The sequence below is a fragment of the Dreissena polymorpha genome, chromosome 16, assembly GCF_020536995.1.
Source record: "Dreissena polymorpha isolate Duluth1 chromosome 16, UMN_Dpol_1.0, whole genome shotgun sequence".
Taxonomy (NCBI): Eukaryota; Metazoa; Mollusca; class Bivalvia; order Myida; family Dreissenidae; genus Dreissena; species Dreissena polymorpha.
In genome coordinates this window covers 42,337,237-42,363,612 of record NC_068370.1, presented here as the reverse complement: position 1 = coordinate 42,363,612, position 26,376 = coordinate 42,337,237, and the positions used below count along the sequence as shown (strand labels likewise).

The window sequence follows — 26,376 nt, the reverse complement described above, 5'->3', positions numbered from 1 at the left end:
CAATTATGGCATATCTTTGTGTTTCACATAGAAGTGGTCAGTTTTACACCTAACTTGACATTAAAAACACGGGGAAAACATACCATATCGCTGTGCTTAGATGACTGGCCATGATAAAATAGCACTCGTTAGAAAAATTTCTAATATTCAAATTTCCCGCTACATGATCATTGGGTTACTTGCCCTTTGTTTACGTCGTTAAACAACAACAACAACTTCTTCGAATACAATAAACATTTTAATTAACTGACAAATAAAAACAAACACATAATATTTATTTTTAGGAATATTTATTATAACATATAAAATGAAGAATATATTTCTTGCTATTTTTGTTATCGAAGTAACAGTACATGGCTGATTCGCAGTGAATAAAAACAACAACAACACGCAATGGATCCGACGATGAGCGGAATATGTTGAATAATTGTGAATTATGAGAAAGGTAGTTCACGGTAAGCAGTGTTCCTAGTTTCTTTCACCGGCCTTTTGATTATTATACCATGAATCGATGTAGGGTACCCTGTTTTTCCAGTAATTTCCCTTGTAAACTGGAAAATGGGCGGGTCCGGGGTCTGCTGCGTTGCACTCCTGTAGTCTTTATACTATATAGGGGTATTTTTTTTTTAGCCATTAGATTAGCTATATTGATAAAATTTCAAACTCCTGTGGAATTTCCTTTGTCCCGACAAAAGCGCGCGAAACTTATGCACCAATGTACAATGTCACGTGAAAAGCGTGCGTGTATTGATTTTTGGATAACAACTTTGTAGCACAGAACATGTAGATCAGTTGATTTCGGCTAAAAGTTTCGCTGTTCTTTTTAACTTTTAATTGGCCGATAATTGTCATAATGTGTGATTGAAATAGTATGATTCAACAGCTACAAATAATAAATTATAAATTAATAATCTCTTTTCCAGTAATAATAGGTGATATTCGCACATGTGGAAACAAAAAGATCAAACGGTCGCATATTGCTTTTAAACTGAAAACCCGATAATCCGCCGCTAATTAATTGCAATTTGCAAACTGGCTGTCAAAATGTTTATCACACATCACGCTTCAGTTCTACAGAGCCTAAACCGCAGACTGGAAGTAAGTATCGATTTTATCGCCGTTGCGTCGGTGTTATTTTGCCAATGTACATAACATAACATAACATAAGTTTATTTAGTAATACAAGGCCTCCGGCCCAAAATACAAGCTATGTTTTACGTTCACACAATGTTTCCGTTTACGAAATTAAACTATAAAGATACAAACAGTATATATAGAAATATTATACAATTATGTTTAAAGCTTTTATGATAGTTCAAACGCGCTTTTCAGAAAACGACTTAGTGCATAAATACCTCTCTGAGAAGAGTCTGACATTAAACAAATAAATAATGCTTCTGATGGATCAGAATGAAGCCACTCTTCTAGAAAGTATTTATGTCTAAGCTGTTTAACTTTTTCACATACTAATAGGAAATGTACCCATCGTCTATAACATAAATATTTTTGGTTTGACAGTATTGACAAAATCTGAACTGGCGGTTAATTTTCATGTGACGCCCTTTCTCGATCATTAGGTTGTGGCTAGAACAACGAAAGTTTGATAGCGTTTTCTTCAAAATGTAGGTTAAAGGTATAGAGAGGTATCTTTCTGGATGTAAGTTGCTTTTGTAAAGTTTATAACTAATCGCTTTTGGTGAGGAGTTTATACTAGCCAATATTTTCTGCTTAGCACAGTCTTTTAGTCTGTCTTGGAAAAGTTTCAAGAACGCCACAGTGTTTCCAACGTCTCCGTGTATCCACGCATACCCAAATCCGTATTGGAATAGTAACCTCTTCACTTGCGTAGCCCATGTAGTGCGCCCAGCCTCGTCTAATTGTCGTAGCATATTGTAACACCGTTTCGGGTATCGATTTACTGGCATCTGCGTGAGTTCACACCAGTATTTCACACATCTGTTCATATATGTTACGAAAAGTGGATATCTCCCACATTCACTTAGCGCGAAAAAGTCGGCCACATTTCTATTAAGACAAGCTATGCGTTAACAAAACCTTATTTGCACGTTTTCAATTTGCTCACAATACTGGTATCCCCACACCTCTGCCGAGTGCGTAAGTATAGGTTTCACTACTGAATCGAACAATATAAATGCTTCATGGTGGTGAAATAACCGAAGTGTTTCTGTTGGTTCAGTATGGAGTTGACTGCCTGAAGCGCCTGGAGGCTAAGAATCTCTTTTGTTTTAGTCCATAGTAGTTTTGGCGTAAAGTAAGACCCGAGATATTTATAAAAAGGGACTGTTTCTAATTGCACTCCTTTATACGTCCAAGATTCGTATGCCCGTAGTGGTCCTCCGTTTCGAAACACCATGATTTTCGACTTGTCAATGTTTATTTGCATTCCTGTTGAATCACAAAAGTAGGCCACATGATTAATCGATCGCTGAAGATTGATGACAGTATCTGCTACGCATGCGACATCATCAGCAAAAAGGAATCTTTTCATCGTAACCAGTTATTTTTACCCCGCAATCACTTGCAGATTTCAAGTAATCTATAAGGTCGTTTATATAAAGGGAGAAAACTATTGTTGAACTAACACAGCCTTGTTTAGTTCCCTTTTCACAACAAAATGCATCGGTTAGATAGTTTCCGATTTTAATACGTTTTAGTTGTCTATACATAGATCGAAATACACGTAGGAATTTACCGTCTGCATTTATACCCTTCCTTATTAGACTATCCCACAGTTTTGGATGTGCACAGTTATCGAATGCCTTAAAAAAGTCGATATAAAATACATATATTCTGCCGCCTTTCTTGGATAAGTACTTTTGTATGACGGATTGCAAATTGAAAATATTGTCCACGGTCGAATAGCCTTGCCTGAAACCAGCTTGGGATTCGTCGATCAAGTTCGTTTCTTCTGCCCATTTGGTCAATCGCGTACTTAAAACTTTCATGTAGATCTTGCTTATACTGTTCACAAGCGAAATGGCTCTATACTTGTTAGGGGAGTTTGTGTCACCATTTTTATGCACTGGAGTTATGATACTTTCGCACCACTCTACCGGAAATTCGCCCGAATTAAGAATTTGGTTGAATAGTTTGTTGAGATAAGGCAGAGTTTTTTCTATGGTAAACTTGAAAATTCCAATGCAAATACCGTCTATTCCAGATGCCCACCCAGAGCCCAGAGATTTTACACTGTTGGTTATTTCGTCGTCACTGATTTCTAAATCTAATAATGTGTCGTCTGCATTGTACTGAATGTTCTCAAAAATGTTCGTTTCCGGTTCCGTAGTAGTACTTGTCGAAAACAAGCCTTGAAAATAGTCGAACCAATCCGATCCCGAAATATTAGTGTCTATTATAGTAGCTTTTTGTTTCATATCTTTTATACATTTCCAGAACTTATTCGGATTATTGCGACAACTTATCAGTTCGTTTCTGCGTTCTCGTTCTAAGAAGAGGCGTTTTGCACAAGTCATGTTTTTAAATATTTTCCTACTGATTAAATACTGGCGGTAGTCACAATCGAAGTTTGTAGACCTGACCTTACGTAATTTTGAGTACTTGTCGCGTTTAGCAATTTCACATTCTCTATCCCACCATATCGGCTGACTTTGACTTTCTTTTTTAATATAGTGCATTGAATTTCTTACTCTCATACATTCACCAGCATCATGGAATAACTTAATAAAGTCAGTACGTTTTTCTATTACATTCGTTTCATTTACTGTATCGTTAAACTTCTGAAGTCTAGTGCAGAACTCGTCGAGAAATATGGACTGCATAGAGTCTTTCCATTTGTAACGTATGTGCTGTTGTGATAAGTTGTGTTGTTGTTTTCGTCCCTGTAAGCTGTTGATTGGAGCATTACGAAAGGGGTCTATCTCTAGAGTACAACATATGGGAAAATGGTCCGAAAAGTCTTGGACGTCAACGTACATATCGATCACTTGTGAAAATAGAGATGTAGACATAAGAAAATAGTCCACAACACTATTCCCTTGATGGCGGAACACGTATAATCTCCGGATCACTTTTAGTACGGCCGTTTACTATATGAACGTCGTGAGTACAGCAAAGTTCAATTAAAGACTGGCAAAAACTGTTAAGCACTGTGTCTCGGCTTTTTCTCGGAATTCGAAAAGTATCACTGGGATAATCAATGGAATCGTTAAAAATTAAGTCTAAATCATCAGAGGGAATATAGTCCTGTAAATCCTTCACGCGCGCATTTAAGTCTCCCGCGATAACAAACGACGTATTTGGCAAGTCAGATGTAATAGCTGTCAATTTCTCTTGTAATATGTTTATACCGTTTCCATTCCGGAAGTCATACATCGGCGATCCTTCAGGAGCAATGTATGTGGCGTATAGTACGATATCCGTTTTGTTATTGTTAAGGGTTTTGTCTATAAGTAATACAACACATTCTTTGAATTCGCTGTATATTTGTTTTATAAGTTTATTTTCAACTAGCCACGATTTAACGAACACGCATATTCCTCCAGAACCACGGCATCCTTTACCAGCCGGTCTAATACTTTCGAAGTTAACGAACCCCGGTAACATGTCTTTGAATTTGTTGCGTTCGATTTGCCAAGTTTCATTTAATGTGATAATATCAAAGCCTTCACAATATGATACAAAGGTGTAACTATTTACAAATTTATTTAATCCTCTTATGTTCAAGGAGCACAGTTCGAGCTTGTATTTTGGACGTACATGACTGACTTACTCGCGCGAGACCACTCATATGGGGGAAATTTAACATTTGGGATGCTCAATTGCTGGCCGCTGGCCGGAGAAACGGGGTTACCGCTTAAGAGGGATGCATTATATAGTGTTTATCGACGGTTGCGGCACAGACCGGCCGCCTACACGGGGCGACCGGCGATGAGGGGTGACCGGAAGTAGGGGTTGGACTGTACTTTCTAAATGTTATAAATCAAAATCCACACTACTTTGGAGCTACCAAATCACAACATTTCTATTAATATTTATGTATTTGTTCAGAGTTCAGTTCATTCAAGTCATATATTATAATATTAAATAACAACCAAAATAAACAGAAAGCAAACAAAATATTGAAAAACATTCTGTGACCCATGGACAATCTTGCTTCCAACTACTGGTCGTTTATAAGATTGTATTCTGTCATGCACAAAGACTAATGTGTTGCAGGTATATAGCGAATTTTGTAAATATGAAAAAAACTATATATATATGTGGAAACAAAAAGATCAAACAAGCAGAAGAGGGCTGTCTGGAAGATGAAGGACCGCGAGGTGGGGATCCATGTGGAGCACCTAGAGCAGTGGTGGAAAGGACTAAATGACTGGTATGTGAGGCTATCGAAGAAGACCATTGGCCAGGCGACCAAGATGCTAACAAAGAGGTTAACCTGGGTCCTCCAACACTGCCGGCAGATGGAGTGATGGCCGAAGGATTAAGTAAACTGCCGCCTAAATGGCTGGGGAATAGGCTGAAAGGATGTGCAGGCTATTCGAGCTGACACGGCATGAATTGTTCTGGCCCATAAGGTGGATGGCTGTTCACTGTCCCTAGGCTTGCGGCGCCTGCCTGGCACACTATGTCAAAGATCAACTCCTTCCTCTCGTTGTATTGCTGCTGGGGAGCTGTCCTCAGGATGTCAGCAACAAACCGTACGAAGGGCTCACGGTCAGTGTGGGGCATCTTCTCTAGAAGCCTCTCCTTAGGGCTTGGTTTGCCTTCATAATGTTGCTGAGGTTTCGTATTCAGATGCCTTCCTCCTGGCTCTCTTCCACCCTTCTCCCCTTGTCATGCCTGCGGCCGGCTGAACGTGATACTAGGATGAGATGTATAGGCCTCGGCAACAGCTGCGGAATCCATGTCCTCGAGGACGTTAACCTGACATTCATCGCTAAGGTCCACTAAGAGTGGTGGACGCGAGATCGTGGACGGGGCAGCGGTAGAGGCAGTTTCGTCCCGGGCCATAGTGACGAGGGGATCCCCGTTGTAATTTGCGATGGAACCTGAAAGATTAAACACGTTTATTTAAGAAATGACCGACGCATACTGCACTTGTATCTAGATATGAACAACATTAAGGCTGTTCATTTAAAGTGGGACCCGATGAGTGGTTTCACTAAAAGGTAAACTGTTCAAACCTCGATAAAAGCATTAAATGCGGCCGTTTTTATACGCCTGTTTTGAAAAAAACGGGACGTATTATAGTTTCACCATTGGCGGGCGGCGGCGTCGTCCACAGCAGTGTCCGCTCTCTAATTCAAATAGTTTTTCACGTTGCATGAAGTATAACAGTATAAATGAATGCAGTACAAATAGATTTTTTAACAAGAAAACATGCTTATAAATAAAGTAATTCTGGTGTATTTCACATTGCCATAAGCAGCATAAAAAACTGTCTTTTATGCACTAGTTGAAATAATAAAGAAACATTGTTTTAAAAAGTTATTCGATAAAAAAAGCACTACTCACGGTTCCCACAAAGTCACGTGCTCCTGCACCCTGATAATTAGTCTTATATCGCCTACATTGTTCACAACAAAAAAAAGGCATAATCAGGGTCTAGGATCAAAGGGGTTTGCAGGAGTTTACACACGGGCACGAAAGAATGTAGACACACCGTTAAAATATTTATTTTTGCAAATATCTCAAGTTATTAAAGAACATGTGCACAAATCTTTAGAGCATAAGAGACATTGTTTCTTGTAGTTTGTGACAATATCTTAAGATTAAAGAATAAATCCTAGAATACTTCTAAAATCGGTGGCAAAAGTCCACGTTGCGTGCTGCATAGCCGTTTAAATGGATTACTAGTATGCAGATATCGAAATTTTGTCCAAGAACACAGGCTTATTAAATAAAGTAATTGTGATGTATTTCACATTGCCATAAGCACAACATAAAAACTGTCTTTTATGCTCTTGTTGAAATTCTTCAGAAAAATTGTTTAAACAAGTTATTTGAAAAAAGGAACCACTTACGGTTGTGTTTACATACATTGAAGTTAAAGGTAGGAACTCCACAAAGTAACGTGACCCTGCACCCCGATAATGCCCATGGTAATTTGAACATTCATGCTGGACCGGTAAGTCGAGATCACTATTACAGGGACCGTCAACCACGAATGACGAAAAAATAAAAGTTCTAAAATACCACATTTTTTTACAATTATTAGTTTATATTGGTTTAAATATCACGACTGATATATTACATTACTTAAAAAGTTCATATTTTCAGTATATTCGGTAATAAAATTTCGCGATGTGAAATCGAAAGAACATCGCGAAAATAGGTGACATAATGATATACACACTATAAATAACGCAAGTAGATCGATCATTTTATTTATGTTATATATAGAATTCACTACGCATGCACAATTTGCGTGACGATGATGATCAATCTACTTGCGTTATTTATAATTTACTGGCAGTTACCTGGTACACATACCCAGTAACATTTTATCACCGAAGATATGAAATTTGAAAACTTTACGACTTTTTTCAAGTAATGTTATATACCAGTCGTGATATTTTAATCAATATAAACTAATCATAGTAAAAATTACGGTATTTTAGAACTTTTCATTTTTCGTCATTCGTGGTTGACGGTCACTTTAAAGTATGAATATACCACTATATGTTGCAGCCTAATATAGATTAACAATGCAACCAGATTGAGTGAGACCTATTTCAAAATATAAGCGTCACTTATGTTGTTTATCAAAACATGTATTCTAATTATAAAGAAAATATGTGTCGATGCCTTATGGTGGGTATCGAACCTATAACCTCCGAGTTACGAGACGAGCACTACCACTGAGCTATGATGTCTAAAACATATTATTTGATGAGTTAACCTATTAATACGACTGACTAAAAACACACATAAAATGTATTAAAAAACACATCTGATAATATTTAACAGTTTCTTCCGAATTTCTTTATTTATTCTGTTTTTGAAAACCCTTAATGTTTTCATTTTGGCTTTATACATCTTAGTGGAAATTCAAAGCATTTTCAATTTATTGTTTAAAATTATACATGTAAACAACCTTGACCTTAAGTTACCGGTCCAGCTAGTAAATGTAATACATCCAAAATTTATTTATTCCGATTCACAATTGAATACTTCTATAATATCGAGTTCTAATTTTGTTCCAGTCTACTATTTAAAGCCAAAACTGCCAAACACAGGTTACATTTCAATGTATTACTTTAATACATGTATAGTGCATACAGCAAACATTATAATTACATCAACATTTGCATATAAGCGTTTCAGCTGCCCTAACTAACATGAACCATAAACATTGCTAATGGTGGAGGATCATGTCATCTTGCCACGGCACCCTTCCAGCGGGCGAGTTACATAACTGCATGATGAGGTTCCTCTGGGCATTCGCTAGCCTGACATCTCTGTTGGGTCCTGGTGCTCTATCAGGCATTGTGTCTTCAATGTTCTTGCCTTCTCGCCAAGCACCCAGTCAAACAGCCTGGTCTGCATCTTCGGGTAACGTGTTCTCAGCAGGTTGTGAAGGAGTACGCACGCCTTGACCAGCACTTTGATGATATCAGATGTGTGCATCATAATAGTCAGAAAAACTTGAAATCCGTTGGCGCGGAACTAGAGCGTATTGTCAACTACCCGCCAGGTCCGAAACAGTCTATAGTTAAATATCCTTTGCCCCCTGGTCATGCCCCTGTTAGCGTAGGGCTTCATGATGTATGTCCGTAGTCCGAACGCCGCCACCTGCTAGGTAGTAGGGTACATCCTGCGTGGCACCTAGCTGCGGATCCGGCTCTGGAAAGCCCGCAATGTCATTGTTCTGCAGGCACTCCTTTAACTCTTACTCACTTTCCTTATAGATATGGGCATCAGAGGAGTACCCCTTGCCGCTTACTTCTATCCAAAGGAACGTGTAGTCACAAGAAACGACTGATATGAGAATAACACTGAAGAAGCCTTTATAGGTAGTAGTCGGACCCAGTGTTGACAGGAGCTCTACACGCAATATACTTCCCATCTATAACACCAATCACACGCGAAAAATTCAATATGTGGTACCAAGCATCAGCTAATTGGCGCTGAGGTCTCGCATACAAGTGCCTTCCTCCTGGCACTTTTCCACCCCCCTCCTCTTGTCACACTTGCGGCTGGCTTTGGTACCTGGTGTCAGTCTCGGTTCAATTTCATGGAAAATCGCAGGCGGCCTCATAAAGTTCTGAAAAGCTCGTGGGTCTTCGTTACGCAGCTGAGACAGTCGTAAAGCCTGAATGAGATCTCCCCGCAATCCAGTCACACACCCAGATATTCCGTTCGACCCATCTCCTCCTCCTCCTTCTACGTCTCCTAGTAAGGCTATGTTTGGCATGTATCAGTTGAATCTGCTGGTGCTTGAGCATAAAGATGAGAATAGCATAGCGTTGAAGGTTCATGTTCACACCTTGACGTCTAGACTGAGGGTGCAAAAGTCTAAGAAAATTGCTGTATTTATATGCCGCAAATCAGAAGTGATACAGGCGTGATTAGGCAGTAAGCATTCGTATTAAGCACTTGTCCGAAACGTAGTTTTAACGGTCTTAGTTATTGCTCTGATAAGCCGCAAAACACACGCCATTTCCCTTGATACCAACGCGCAACACCGTCCGATGACAGTGCTCTGCCCGCAAAACTTTAGCGTCTTCCAAAGTTTTAATCACTTTAAGAACACGAACTTGCACGTGTGTTTCACGCGAATTGCACGTATTTACCACTTTTAACACCCTTGGTATTCAGCGGCATAAACTTTTTAGCAGTTCGAAACTTGCTTCCGCGTACAACGACTTTGGCTCTTCTTAAACTCGATATCAACGCGAACAACATGTCTGCTTCACGGGAGATCAATTTTTGACGAGTTGTGGACGTGATTCAGTCGTAAATCGCTGATCCCGGGCCTTTAGCGCATCCTGTACGGCTCTACTACGACCTTCGAGTGCACTACGGCAGTTCATCGTGTGATTTAAGGGCATACACAACTTATTTTATTGATTATTTGATCTTTTTGATTTATATCAATTCAATAGCTTAGCGTTATGCCTAAGTCAATTGCTCCGAGGCGGGTATGTCAAGATATGGAGGCGGAAAACGACAACGGGCGAGGCATGGTATGGTATTGCGCAAGGGGGGGGGGGGGGTTAGAGGGTTAGGGTTAGTGTTAGGGGTCGGGTTAGGGTTTGGGTTAGCCTTAACCCAACCCTAACCCTAACCCGACCCCAAACCCTTACCCTTTTTTGTGGTTATCACCCCTGACCATGCCTCGGCCGTTGTAGTTTTCCGCCTCCCTGTCAAGATATCGACGCCATCTCATGTGATTTAAAGCTAAATGTATACAATTTCAATAAACGAAAGCCGTTTGAAAGCTGTTTTATGCGTTCTTACGATGACCCACGGTATCCTTGGCGATCCTGTCACGTAGTGGGTCATGGTTGTAATAACTCCAGCTCGATGTGAAAGTGGTTTAAACTTAGTTTCTGGTAAGATTATTTTATGCGCCCGTTTTCAAAACGGGACGTATTATAAAATCACCCTTGGCGGCGGCGTCCACGGCAGTGTCCGCTCTCTAATTCAACAGTTTTCCTCCGATCTTCACCAATTTTGGTCAGAAGTTATATCTAGACAATATCTATGTCAATATCGAATATGGGTCGTGCCGGGTCAAAAACTAGGGCACGGGGTCACTTAATGCATTTCAAGGATTTAGCATGGTGTCCGCCCTCTAATTGAAGTAGTTTTCATCCGATCTTTACCAAATTTGGTCAGAAGTTGTGTCTAAATGATATCTAGGTCAATTTCAAATATGGGTCATGACGGGTCAAAAACTAGGTCACGAGGTCACTTAGTGCATTTCAAGCAATAAGCATGGTGTCCGCTCTATAATTGAAGTAGTTTTCATCCGATTTTTACCAAATTTGGTCAGTTGTGTCTAGATGATATGTAGGTCAAATTCAAATATGGGTCATGCCGGGTAAAAAAACTAGGTCACGAGGTCACTTCGTGCATTTTTATGCATTTAGCATATTGTCCACTCTCTAATTGAAGTAGTTTTCATCCGATCTTCACCAATTGGTCAGAAGTTGATATATAGGTCAAGATCAAATATGAGTGATGCAGGGTCAAAAAATAGGTCACATGGTCACTTAGTGCGTTTAATACAATAACCATTGTGTCCTTATCATTTTGCCACTCAAATGGTTAAGTTATCCAGTTGTCCAAAACCTTCAAACGGGCGTATCTTGTGACAGTTTGGCACTTTTGTTTTATCTATATTGCTCATTTGTATCAGTAAAAAGATCTTTGTGTAAAGAACTTTTATCACATTAAAGGAACTTGTTCAGTTAGGCAAAAACTTTACACTTTTTGTTCATAATTGGATAATCATCATTCAAAATCAGAATAAAAATAAAGCGTTTGTAACGACTTTTTTCGATAATTTAGAAATACATGCATTACTTACATGGCCTTTAAAATTCGTACATAATAATATTGAGATCGAACTTAATAAGTGTTGATTTTAAAGTTGATATATCTTATAGTTATGAAGAAATGCTCTAGATAAAATAGATAAAGGGGTTAAATTACAGAATGTCTAAGTTGAAAAAGGGCCACAAAATATTGTGTTTTTTAACTTACAATGATAAAATAATTATGAACATGCATAAGGTAATATCATGGAGAGAAATGCTCGCATGTTCGAATGAAGTATACTTTAATGTGTATGAGATTGGTTCCAGGCAGTTTTGGTCTATGAACAGACAGATAGACTTCTAGCGCAATTACAGTGTATCCCTCTTAAGTACCGGAGGGTTTAATGAGATGTCTCATTGCATAATATTCATTACTACGAAATCTTGCTAGCATTTCTCCAGATGTCAAAAAAAAAATTGCATTTTTGAACAAACATTATGTTCAAACGATGGGCAAAAGCATGGTAATATTATAAAACAAGAGCACCGGATCATGGGTGCCAACGCTCGGCGGCGGGTAGAGTTTTGAATAAATGAAAGCTTGTCAGATTATTTTTTTACTGGTCACAGTGACCTTGACCTTTGACCTAATGACCCCAACATGGGTGTGGCATGTAGAACTAATCAAGGTGCATCTACATATGAAGTTTCAAAGTTGTAGGTGGAAGCACTTTGATTTAAGAGCAATTGTAAAGGTTTTAGCACGACGTGGACAGCAGACAACAAGCTGGCTATGACAATACCTCGGGTTTTTTCAAAAAACAACCCAGCTAAAAATACAACTGTATATAATAGTTTTGCTGATTTACATATATTATATAACTCTGATGGTTTAATATTTTAATTACTTTCTTCTCAGAACATATATCTTTATAACTCAAGACTGTCCATAACTCTAGCATTTTATCAATCCTGGTTTAACCTCAAATAAGAGACTTTTCACTGACAAACTGTACATGCACATTTTATAAGAATATAAAAGGGAACATGCATGAAACATATCGCATGTTACAACGTATCAACTATCACAAAATCAGGTGTCAAAGTGATGAATTTCCAATGCTCTCTCATCCATCTTTCTTGCTGAGAAATTCCCTCTGAAGCTGCAGTGCTTTCCTGTACAATGCCAGGTCCATCCCATCCACACACCGCACCACACGGGCTTTCAAAACGACACAGTTACCCACCTTGGTCCTGAAATCTCCACTTCCACTGGTCCTGAAATCCCCGCTTCCACTGGTCTCCAGCTCTCCAATCATTTGAAACAGAGAACCTAACCTTGCTCCAAATGGCTCAATAAGGGATGTGTTAATGGTCAGCTCCTTCTTGGTTTGAGGGTCTACAAGTTTAGCGATGCAATCATCAATATCATGTTCGGACAATCTACCGGTCACATTCACCGACTTTCCACCAACATCTGCATTAATAGCAAGTCCTTCCACAATTTCATCAATAAATGTTTGAACACCAAATGACACACCAATTTCGTCCATGTTTGCACTTTTAACTAATGCCTTTTAATATGCTTAGAATTAGTGAACACAAATATTAATTCCCTACGATAGGAAACGCAAAAGCCTTATTTGTAGAATGTCACAGATTGATTCTTGTACAGTTTGTTTCTTGTAAGAACTACAAAAGTGATGGGAGAATCTTGGCAAGGGTTTTCACGGTTTTGGGTGATGAATCCTTCAGTGCAACAGACAGAAGAATGGGTTTGGTTAACGGCACTTCAGTCACAAGGTTCCTGGCAATCACATGGGTAATTGGCTGAAAGAAAAAGGAAATTAACATAAACATAGAGCTGGTCTCTGTGAAAACAAGGCTTAATATGCATGAAGTATCGTCCCAGATAAGCCTGTGCATTCTGCACAGGCTTATGAGGCAGGACAATTTTTGCCTAGACTAGATTTTTATATAGAAGATTTCATAAAGTAACACATTTAACTTTTTATTTGCATTGACAAAAACAATCTGTTAACATTTATAGAACAAGACTATTTTCAAGCAATACGGTCCCCTACCGATAACTCCACCATTGTCAGATTTGTTTTTGATTTTTTTTATATATTTGTTGCCATAGCAACCAGAATTTTTGACGTAGGAACAAAATGAAATGATGTGCATAATCTTCATATTGCCATCTATCCATGTTTCAAGTTTCATGAAAAAATATTAAGAACTTTTAAAGTTACCAGAAAAGTGTGACAGACTGACTGACTGACTGACGGACACACAGAGCGCAAACCATAAGTCCCCTCTGGTTTCACCTATATCTGAATGTTTATTAGCCTGATTTTAACATACTATGACACTCATAAGAAATTTAAATGATTAGTTTGTCTTAAAATGACATAAAATGTTATAATGACCATGTACAAAGGGAAAAATAAATTTTGGAATAAGGTCTGTTTGCTTTGGGATCTGATCTGTTTTTTCAGATTTTTTAAGAGCCGGAAAACTCCTATGTTATTTGTGTTAAGTTTAGTTTAATCTGCTCAGCAGTTTAAGAAGAGACATCAAATAAAAGGTGGTATGAAAACAACACCATGTGTATTGTACAGATTAAAACCCAGACCAATCATGTAGACCAGTACTTCACCTCATCAGCTCCCATGAGGACATTAGTACTGGCCATAGACAGGGCTGCCCCAGAGGTGTCGGTCAGCCGATCGTTGGTCACTGATACCTGTACATGTGATACACACAAAATCAAGGCAAAACATTTTCATCATATGCAAGTTATATTCATTCACACAGTACTAAGTTCTCTTTCATTAGACAACTGCAAATGAATCTAAGTGATAGTAACAAAGATAATTTAGAAAATGTAAATAAAATAAGTTACATGAAAATAAGATTTGACATTACATGCATAAAGCTATTGAAAAATGATCAAACACTAAAGTGATGCACACAATAATAAATCCTTTTTTTTTAATATAATGATTTGCAAAGTTACTGAGTGTGTTTTATATACCTCCTATGACTAAATACAAACAACAAGAAAATTTAAAAATTCACCAATGGTTGCACTAATGTTTAAAACATCCATTAATAGTAACCAGGGTGCAGAATCAACAGGGTTTTCAGGGGTTTCCACACAGGCTGGACAGAATGTAAACACACCTTTAAGAACTTGATTTTTGCAAATTTCTCGAGTTTTTATAATAAATTTGCAAAAATCTTAAATGCATTAAAGACAGTTTTTCTTGCAGTTTTTGCCGATGTCTTATGGTATAAGAATTAATCATTGATTACGTCTGAAATTGATAACCACATTTCATCTTTCGGGCAGTACACATGGCATTTTGAACAATAGCAATGGCTTATAAAACAAGAAACCCGCGTAGACGGGTGATGCTCCCCAAAGGTGTTTTTTTGTCACAATATTGCACTATATATTCAGATAAAAGGAAACGTCTTGAGGGGCATAACTTTGGACAAAATAATACAATGGATGGTTTAGCAACTTAAAAATTTCAAAGGGCCATAACACTATAAATAAATCATCTAACAGGGCTCAACATTAACCTAAAAACCAACTTGCCCTGCCGGGCAAGTACATAGAAAATCTACTTGCCCTGAACATAAAGCCACTTGCCCAAACATGAAATATCACATTAACTGTAAACCTCATATTTTTAAATAAAGATCAAAATGATACACCACAAAACCTTTTTTTATTTTTGAACATTAAACAAAATGATTACATCAATTAAATTCTTATTAAAGTCAAGTCTAAATTAAATGCTCTTTGTTCTTTTTTGCACTTGCCCTGGGCGGACAACTAGATTATAAAATAACTTGCCCGGACCCAACTTTTACTTGCCAGGGGCAATAGGACAACCGTTAATGTTGAGCCCTGTCTAACCAGAACCCACAAATAACATGCGCATCTCCTCAAGGTAGTTAAGCTTACCATAAAGCTTCATTGAATTCCAGTCAGTAGTTGGGGAGAAATAGCCCTGACAAGAATTGCACTATATGTACAGTTTATAGAAAATTTCAAAGGGCCATAACTCTGTGAAAAATCATCCGACCATAACGGCTGATAATATGCACATCTCGTTGGTAGTGAAGCTTCCCATAAAGTTTCATTGAATTCTGGTCATAAGTTGATGAGAAATAGCCCAGACAAGAATTGCGCTATATGTACAGTTAATTGAAAATTTCAAAGGGTCATAACTCTGTGAAAAATCATCTGACTAGAACACGATGATAATATGCAGAAGTCCTCTTGGTAGTGATGCTTCCCATAAAGTTTCATTGACTTTCGTTCATTAGTTGCTGAGAAATAGCCCGGACAAGAATTGAAATATATGTTCAGTTAATGGAAAATTTCAAAGGGCCATAACTCTGTGAACAAGAGCACCACCTTGCGGGTGCAGACAACTCATCTATTTTTCTTTTTAAAGGTGTAGAAACCTATCTAAATTTCAATCACAAAGGAGGGAGGGGTGGAGTGGAGAGGGGTGTATAGTGTGGGGTGTGGTCATTTATTACATTATCTTCCAAAAATGCAAAAAAAATTAATTTTTTTTTGGGGGGGGGGGGGGTTCTTAGGTGGGATAGTTGGACTGTATTTAAAAAATAAGATAATACAAATAAATATTTGTGTTTTTTAACCATGTATAAAAAAAACAAGAGATGTGTTCGTCACCACTCAAAATGCGCAGCTTTATGAGAACGCCGCTTTGAAATATTTTTTATGACCTTTGACCTTGAAGGATGACCGTGACCTTGAATTTCCACCACTCAAAATGTGCAGCTTCATGATATGCCGCTTTGAAATTATTATTTTTTACATTTGACCTTGAAGGATGACCTTGACCTTGAAGAATAACCTTGACCTTGAACTCTTAACTACTCAAAATGTGCAGCTTCATGAGAACGCCGCTTTGAAATTTTGTTTAAAAAAAATTCCTTTGACCTTGAAGGATGACCTTGACCTTGAAGGATGACCTTGACCTTGAACTTTCACCACTCAAAATGTGCAGCTTCATAAAAACAACACTTTGAAATTTGTTAATTTTTGTTTTTGACCTTGAAGGATTACCTTGACCTTGAACTTCCACCACTCAAAATGTGCAGCTTCATGAAAACGCCACTTTAAATTAAAAAAAAAATTACCTTTGACCTTCAAGGATGACCTTGACCTTGAAGAATGACCTTGACCATGAACTTCCACCACTCAAAATGTGCAGCTTCATAAGAATGCCGATTTGAAATTATTATTTTTTTGACCTTGAAGGATGACCTTGACCTTGAACTTCCACCACTCAAAATGTGCAACTTCATGAGCTACACATGCATGCCAAATATCAAGTTGATATCTTCAATATTGAAAAAGTTATGGCAAATTTTAAAGTTTTCGGACGAACAGACGCCATATATTTGACATTTGACCTTGAAGGATGACCTTGACCTTCACCTTTCACCACTCAAAATGTTCAGTTCCATGAGATACACATGCTATCTTCAATAGTGAAAAAGTTAACCAATGCTAAAGTTTTTTGACGGACGGACAGACGCAATATATTAGACTTTGACCTTGAAGGATGACCTTGACCTTCACCTTTCACCACTCAAAATGTGCAGCTCCGTGAGATGCACATGCATGCCAAATATCAAGTTGCTATCTTCAATATTGAAAAAGTTATGGCCAATGTTAAATGTTTTAGGACGGACAGACGCCATATATTTGACATTTGACCTGTCACCTTGAAGGATGATTTGGTAATTTTAATGCGCAAATAACACAAAACGCACATGAAAAATTATCACTGAGGTACATGCATTTATCATACAACATCAAATCAAGCTTAAAAATATGTTTAGTGCTTTAACTGCAATGTATTCTTATTCCACTATTTTAAGATTTTTATCTTAATCTTGATATGGCCATTCTTTGATCTTTCTATCTAAGAATTTTCTAACATTGTTGAAACAATGTCAATCAATGTATTATTAAAATAAATGTCGGATATTTACCAGTGTGCCAATCTTGCTGAATTGGGTGACAATAATAAAGATTCTGTCTTGAAATGTCTGGACAATAAGCTCAGTTCTTGTTGTGTTAATTTCCACTGCACACTGAAATCAAATATCTGGAGCTAGGGACAGATTAAGAATCACTAAAGGTGTAAGATGCTGCTCTAAAGTTTATATTGACGAGAAAACAAGCAAATTCGTTAAATTGATATCCCCCGCAATTATACTTCTGGACACAAAAGTTTTCTGGACGGATGGACAACACCAATGTGCATCATCCTCTTATCCATTTATATACTCATACCAAGTTTCAATGAAATCCGTCAAAGCACTTCCTAGATATGGCTCCCGACACACACAAAAAGCATTTTTTCAAAATACAAAGGGACATAATTCCGTTATTATTCAATGGGGTACAATGCCATTTGGCGTGCATCATCCTCTTATTCATATATATACTTATACCAAGTTTCAATGAAATCCGCCAAAGCACTTCCAAGATATGGCTGCAGACACAAAAGTGCCGGACGGATGGAAGGACGGAAAGATGGACGGATGGACAGACAACACCAAAACAATATCCCTCCGCCTATGGCGGGGATAATTAGGTAGCACCTTCAGTTTGTATTATAAAATTTATCAGTGATTAGCTGTGAGGACAACTTAGGCAATATCTTCCCCCATGACATAACTGCTCACTTTAATAACATGAAGGAGAAATTACTTCTACTCCGTTTAATGATTAACTTTGTGACCGAATGATTAAAATTGATTAGATGTGCAGAATGGTTGGACAATCACATAGAAGTCCCTGCAATTAGTTGCCCATTTACAGGTTGCGCAAAGTTGAACATTAATATGTACAGCCAGGGGCTTGAAATTGTTCATAGATGCAGTCTTAATTAATTGCATTCTACTATTATACCATGCTTCTGCAAGTTGGCCCATCAAAACAGCGCTCAAGAAAAGACAAGAGATGTGTTCGTCAGAAACACAATGCCCCCTATTGAGCCGCTTTGAAAAACAAGAGGGCCAAGATGGCCCTAGTTCGCTCACCTGAGAGGAGTCGGTTCATTCAATCTTTACCAAACGTCAAACTTGACCTGGATATTGTCCAGACAAACATCCTGGTCAAGTTTCATCATTATTGAACCAAAACTCTGACATATGGAGTGTTTTCGTTTTTGTAAGATTTGACCTGGTGACCTATATTTTGAGTTGACCCCCCCCCCCCTTACCAAACATCAAACTTTGCTTACAAAAATAAATATTATGACCAAGATTCATAAAATCTGAAACAAAATTGTGACCTCTAGAGTGTTTACAAGGACAGGGCTATAGATAATTTTTTGGGTAATTGGGTTTTTCACCCTCTGTTTTGACAACAATAGGGTTTTTGTAAATTCAATAGAGTTTTAGCAAAATGTTTTACCCCCTACTTTTGAGCTTAATTGGGTTTTTCACCCAAGGTTTTTTAACTCAATTGGGTAATTTAGGGAATGACATATATAATATAATAAAAATCTACTAAGATTACTATATTATTTTGTGCATGTGAAAAATAAATCAACATTTGTAGCAACATTAGTCAGTTTTAAGTTACTTTTCATGTTTGTGCATAATGTACATTTCATAACTCCACTTTCCATATCCGTCACCAGCCACAGGTGTTTGTTTCGCCACTATTAAAGTTTTTTCACGTACACTACCCATAACGTGTTTTTTGTGTTTAACAACCTCGTTCAAAATCTCCGATAATAACGGGCGAACTAAATTCTCGGGAGAAATGATCACATCTTACAACAGATCGTTCAGCAAAGCAGCACAAAAGCTTTCGGTTTCCCCAATATTCTGGCTAAATAACGTAAATTTTGATGATTATAGTCCTGTCTAAAGTGTTTGTTTGTGTCAGGATTCTCTTTCTACGGCCACGAGTGGCCATTTTTATATTTTAAGAAAATGAAAGTAGGAATCGGATGGGTGTACAAATAATTACAGTAATTTACCCCAAAGATTGATAACCGCTGGAAAGACTGCCTTCTTTTCTTCATAGGACGGCATATAAGGAAAAAAATGTTCTGACCAAATTTCATGAAAATTGGGCCAAAAATGGGACTTCAAGAGTGTTCACATGTTTTCACTATATACATATAGAGAAAAATGACCCGCCCACTGGCGGCCATGTTTTTTCACCAATCTGGACCATTTTCGAACTCGTCCGAGATATCAATAAAACCAATGTTTTGACCAACTTTCATGGTGATTGGGCAAAAATTGTCACTTCTAGAGTGTTTACAAGGTTTCTATATAGCCAAATAAGGAAAACTGCCCCCTCCATCCGGCAGCCATGTTTTTATAACTGACCGGAACCATTTTGTAACTCAACTCTCATATCAAGGACACAAGTGTTGTAACCAAATTTCATGAAAATTGGTCCAAAAATTGGTCCAAAAATGTGACTTCTAGAGTGTTCACATGTTTTCACTATATACATAAAGAGAAAAATGACCCGCCCACTGGCGCTCATGTTTTTTCACCAATCTGGACCAATTTCGAACTCGTCTGAGATATCAATAAAACCAATGTTTTGAACAACTTTCATGATGATTGGGCAAAAATGGTGACTTCTAGAGTGTTTACAAGGTTTCTCTATAGCAAATAAGAAATCTGCCCCGCCCACTGGCGACCATGTTTTTCAACGGACCGGAACCACTTTTGAACTTGACTAACATATCATTAAGGCAAACATTTTGACAAAGTTACATGAGGATTGGGCATGAAATGTGATATCTACAGGGTAATTACCAAGGTTTTTCTTTTTTTTTGACCTAGTGACCTAATTTTGACACAGCATGACCCAGTTTCGAACTTGATTGAGATATCATTGGGACAAATCTTCTGACCAAGTTTCATGAAGATCGGACATGAAATGTGGCCTCTAGAGTGTTTACAAACCAAATGTGGACAACGGACGGACGGCTGGAAGACGGACAAAGACCGGTCACAAAAGCTCACTTGAGCAATCAGGTGAGTTAAAAAAAAAAAAAATTACCTTTGACCTTGAAGGATGACCTTGACCTTGAACTTCCACCACTCAAAATGTGCAGCTTCATGAGAACACCGCGTTGAAAAAATTATATTTTTTTTGACCTTTGACCTTGAAGGATAACTTTGACCTTGAACTTCCACCACTCAAATTGTGCAGCTTCATGAGAATGCCGCTTTAAAAAAAAAATTGACCTTTGACCTTGAAGGATGACCTTGACCTTGAACTTCCACCACTCAAAAATGTGCCGCTTCATGAGAATGCCGCTTGATTTTTTAATTTTTTTTACCTTCGACTTTGAAGGATGACCTTGACCTTCCACCACTCAAAATGTGCAGCTTCATGAGATACACATGCATTATAAAGAAGTGAAACTCCAGCTGCTGTATTGAATTATTATTAACAATTAGTAGGTCCTTTATTTAAGGCAAGTGACCGATTGCCAAAACAGTACAAAACAGGACAATACAGCACAATACAAAACAACATAAACACAAATAAGAATAAAGCTGGTGTCAACGCCTTGGAACGGTCAATGCAAAGCATTGGAGGTTTAAACCGGTTTTGGAGCGCTCAACCTCACACTTGGCCCAGCAATATTCATAATACATGTACGTGTAAATAAAATTTAACCTCATGCATGCCAAATATCTAGTTGCTATCTTCAATATTAAAAAAGTTATGGCCAATGTTAAAGTTTTCGGACGGACAGACGCCATATATTTGACATTTGACCTTGAAGGATGACCTTCACCTTCACCTTTTACCACTCAAAATGTTTAGCTCCATGAGATACACATGCATGCCAAATATCAAGTTGCTTTCTCAGGGTTCTCAATAAGAGCCGGCCGCCGGCCAAATCGGCAGTTTGAATTCAGATTTTGGCCGGTTGAAAATCGCTCAGATTCGGAAAATCGGCAACTGACTTTTCGAAATGTGCGTGTCTTTTCAGAAATTTTGCTCCTTTTTGCTATTAAGCAAAGACGTCGCTTGATCATCTCCCTTAACACACTACAACAACTAACAACCATGAAAAGGCGCAAATTGGAATCGGTCAAAAAGCAGTCAAATATTTTGACGTTTTTTTTATCAAATGCGGAGTTTTTGTTCCTGATTGCTTGCGTTTTTTTGGGTTAATGCACAGTTTTTGTTGTTGTGAAAGTTTGTTTCAATTCAGTTAGGTTTTCAAACTATAAGTATCACGCAAAATGTGCATGGTAGACGGACGATCAGGCCTTTTCCGCCTATTCCTGTTGGGCTGAATTTTGGCCCTATTCCCAATCCAAAATTGAAGTTTTTTCCTTATCAGCATAGTCTCCTCAATTTGTTTCGAACGACTTCTGTTTAGTTATGCGCACAAAATCTGTGCGCAGATCTGCTCTTGTCTTTATGAACGAGTGAATATGGACTCCCAGAACTGCCATGGCAAAAATGATCAAAGGCTCTGGGAGTCAGTTTATATTGACTAAACACAGGCAGTGCTCCAGCTAGGCCTAATTTTTTATATTATTTTACATAAGATGATTAAAAAAATCTCTTAGTAAAATACATTTTAATTAATTTATTTCTCATTGTAGACATTGTATTTGAATTGTTTATGGGAACAAGGGCTGTTTGAAAAACATGCATGCCCCCCATATGGGCTCTCAGTTGTAGTGACAGCCATTTTGTAAATATGTTGTTTTGTCACTGTGACCTTGACCTTTGACCTAGTGACCTGAAAATCAATAGGGGTCATCTGCCAGTCATGATCAATATACCTATGAAGTTTCATGATCCTAGGCATAAGCGTTCTTGAGTATCATCCGGAAACCATTTAATATTTCGGGTCACTGTGACCATGACCTTTGACCTTGTGACCTGAAAATCAATAGGGGTCATCTGCGAGTCATGATCAACCTACCTATCAAGTTTCATGATCCTAGGCATAAGCGTTCTAGAGTTATCATCCGGAAACCATTTTAATATTTCGGGTCACCGTGACCTTGACCTTTGACCTAGTGACCTCAAAATCAATAGGGGTCATCTGCGAGTCATGATCAATCTACCTATCAAGTTTCATGATCCTAGGCACGAGCGTTCTTGAGTTATTATCCGGAAACCATTTTACTATTTCGTGTCACCGTGACCTTGACCTTTAACCTAGTGACCTGAAAATCAATAGGGGTCATCTGCGAGTCATGATCAATCTACCTATCAAGTTTCATGATCCTAGGCATAAGCGTTCTTGAATTATCATCTGGAAACCATTTTACTATTTCGGGTCACAGTGACCTTGACCTTTGACCTAGTGACCTCAAAATCTATAGGGGTCATCTGCAAGTCATGATCAATGTACCTATGAAGTTTCATGATCCTAGGCCAAAGCGTTCTTGAGTTATCATCCGGAAACCACCTGGTGGAAGGACCGACCGACAGACGGACATGTGCAAAGCAATATACCCCCTCTTCTTCGAAGGGGGGCATAATAATATATTCTAACAATTATATATAACATATCAATTAACATGCAATAGGAAGCATTCCAGAAACGCCTGCGCGCTCGAAAGTGCCCTTTTGACAAAATACTGCGTGTCCTAAGTGCCCATTTTCAAATCCTAGCTGGAGCACTGCCAGGGTTACTCTAGTTGTGGCCACAATTATCTATCTATCTATATATACTGTCTACCTCCCATTTCGGGTATTATCGACAGGTGCGCAGTCAGTGCAGGTAAAAGTGTTAAAAGTGAAGTTATAAAGTTAAGTCCTCAACATTTCATATAATTTTAATCTCATTTTGAGCTCATCAATGCTTTAAAATGTACATCATTGAAATATTCTATAAGGAAAAGTTTTCGTCTCGTCAATTTACCTTAAAAATACATGGCTATATTGATAGGTGAATATATTTATTAGCGCGCAAAATACCGAAGTTAAAATTTTTCAGCTTCGTCATTTTGACTTTAACCGGCCGGGGGTCAATAGATCAGGGCCCTCAATCTATCAAATCTGCCACCGAATTACTGAAAAGTATTTTTTTTTCCCCCAAAATCTGATTTTTTCCCCCTCAGAAAATATTCAAAAAAAATTAAAAAAAATCGCTGATTTATAGTTGCAAATTGACTCCAATATATCACAGTCCGTTATATTGCTTTGTCCAATATAGGCTAACAAAAAAGAAGTCTTGTTTCCGGCATACATGCCATACATCCCGGATTGTCCAGGACAGTCCTGGAAATGAAGAACTTGTCCCGCTCTCCCGGAAATCTGTCAAATGTCCCGGAATTTACAAAATCCATATGTGCATGTACCTTATCTTAGGCTTAACTGCACCTCGAATCTGTGTATATCTGCAGCGTCTCCATGACAATGCCTACCCGAATAGGCAGACTACGCTACGTGTCAAAATCGATCAATTAACAGGGGTCCTGTTATCATATCAATTGTCTCACGTTCGCGGTCAAACCGAAAAGGCGGCATTGTTTAATGTGGTTGTTAATTGACTTTAATCTACTACGTCATTATTTCCCGCTGCATAAGGGCAAAGGATAGTTGTTCACACATCTGAAGTCCAACATCGCTGAGTAAAAAATTAAAAGCAGTTTATGTTCGCACGTTTAACTGACAAAGAAGTTGAGTAAAAAAGTAAGCATATAAAAACGTCATCCTCACTAGGTTTATTATTGTCTTGTTCTAAACCCCCAGTGAATGAATGAATAAAGGCGTTTCAACAACTACACACCGGTTTTAATAACAATTAACGCAGTGACGTCACCATCTATGTTTATAACGCTTACACTGAAAACACGTGGCTTGTATCTAGTAACGGAAGTAGTAATGTTTAATTTGACGTTAATAGATTAATAGATCAAGTGTATTTCGGATAGGCTTTCGAACGTTTGCAATAAATGATGCGAAACAAAAAAAACGTACCAAAAATGCATATGTCTATAAATATCGCTACATTTTATACATGTCCCGGAAAATCGGCAAAAGTCCCGGACAATTTAACTCAATGTCCCGGAATTGGTCTGAAAAATTATGGCATGTATGTTTCAGGTTACTTACCCAACCGAACCTGTTTTTTAACCGCCGACTCAAAAGTTTTTTCTGTTATGAAATCCGCATCCAAATTTAATGTCCGAAATTTAAGCAACTGCGGAAAGCGTCTGAATCGTTCAGAACTGTTATTTTTGTTAATGTTTTGTTTCATTTACATTTATTCTAGTCAAATGCTTTATTAAAAATGCAGTCTTTAGTTTTCAAAGAATATTTATTTGTAAAATAATTTACAGATAAAGACAATCTGGATCAAACATCTTCTTGTTATTAAAGAACTATATCTGAAAGTTAGTACTATGTAGTCATGCATTTCACACTGCTGATACCTGAAAATAATGACATTCTCGTTGAGTTAAATATTCAATTAAGTGTTGTGGTAAGAGAAAAAAAAGCCTACCTACTGACCCACATTTAAATTAGATTACTGTTATATAGATTGAGTTAAAGTCCACTCTTTTGTCCTATAGATAGTCCCATATATAGAAATATATGTTTATAACAGTTAAACACAGTTGTAAAACTTGTTGTTTTTTATATAAAAATTCCCCCATTTACAAAAAATTCCATCTCCTATGCCATAGGCTATGGGCTGCGGACCCCTTCCGCCAAAGTAGTGTGAGGGCGCTGTAGATAGTTGAATTATTGCAACTAAGTCTTCAAAACAGAGCACATGTCGGAAGATTTTGACAAAGTTGCGATTACTATCAAGATATTAACCTGTTTCGTAAGGACAGGAAAGTTTTCAGGTCCGCATAAAATTTGCGGTTTCATGGGGGCCGCCATTGAATTGGTAGGTATGCTTGATTGTTCGGGCTACACCACAGTATAATGGCATATTATCCCTTCATAACGAACGCTATAAACATTTAAAGCTATCTGTTAAAACAAAACCCTAAAACAATCACTCCATATTAACATAACTGCATCCAAGACCGTACTTACATAATAAACGTGTGAACAAATTTTAAGGAATGCATTTCTAATTGTTTAAATTGGTGCTTATAAACATTTGGTGGAGGAAAAGATACATTCGACGTAACGAGTTTTCTTGACGGGTCTCCTATACTGGTGGGGAAGTCATAGTGATAACAAGATATAAATCGACGTTTCGTGCCACTACCGTTGCGATAGTATAGTACTATACTAAACTCAACGCAGCGGTTATCTCATCACGGCTACTGGCGATAACCACTGCCATCGCAAGAAATCATCACAGACCAAGACGAATTTTATTTTTTGTTTAAGTAGTATCATACGGTTCCCTCATATCGAGAGTCCCCTGGTATCGATCATTTTGTTAACAGTAAGAATGGGACGCTCGTGATGGCGGTACACGTTACATTTTGTTGGCCCTCTTCATTAAATTTCTACATAAATCTAAAGTGAAGCTGAAGACTGCACTACTGTAATGGTAACACAACACCTCAACAAATACTTTTTACTTTAACTTGATTAAAAAAGGGACAAAATTGTAACAAAACCAGGATTTCAATTTGAAAAAAAAAGTCTGATAAAGGGAGACAACTCAAACTGGACAACTTGATAACTTTACCATGACCCATAGTTGAACATAACCTACACATCATCTAGACACAACTTCTGACCAAATTTGGTGAAGATCGGATGAAAACTACATTAATTAGAGAGCAGACACCATGCTAAATCCTTGAAATGCACTAAGTGACCTCGTGACCTAGTTTTTGACCTGGTATGACCCATATTTGAAGTTGACCTAGTTATCATTTAGACACAACTTCTTACCAAATG

The 26,376-nt window shown here is 37.9% G+C and overlaps 1 protein-coding gene across 4 annotated transcripts; it reads right to left on the bottom strand.

The window, feature by feature from the left end:
* Nucleotides 1-12,353: 12,353 nt before the first annotated feature.
* On the bottom strand, nucleotides 12,354-25,456 carry LOC127861424 (proteasome assembly chaperone 3-like). 4 transcript variants are annotated; one of them, XM_052399900.1, is made up of 4 exons: nucleotides 25,327-25,456; nucleotides 17,523-17,624; nucleotides 14,131-14,217; nucleotides 13,016-13,298 (listed from the first exon to the last, which is right to left on the bottom strand). In XM_052399900.1, the coding sequence occupies exons 1-4, from the start codon at nucleotides 25,390-25,392 to the stop codon at nucleotides 13,161-13,163; spliced, it is 393 nt and encodes a 130-aa protein (XP_052255860.1). In that variant the 5' UTR covers nucleotides 25,393-25,456; the 3' UTR covers nucleotides 13,016-13,160. The 4 variants fall into 4 exon arrangements, with proteins under 4 accessions (XP_052255858.1, XP_052255860.1, XP_052255859.1 ...); XM_052399899.1 differs by having other exon boundaries at nucleotides 25,312-25,414; XM_052399898.1 differs by lacking the exon at nucleotides 14,131-14,217 and having other exon boundaries at nucleotides 12,354-13,298; nucleotides 25,327-25,373.
* Between the last annotated feature and the right edge of the window lie 920 nt (nucleotides 25,457-26,376).

Bases quoted from the DNA above. Each gene is read 5' to 3' on its own strand.
- LOC127861424 (XM_052399898.1), bottom strand. From the start codon at position 13,021: ATGGACGAAATTGGTGTGTCATTTGGTGTTCAAACATTTATTGATGAA.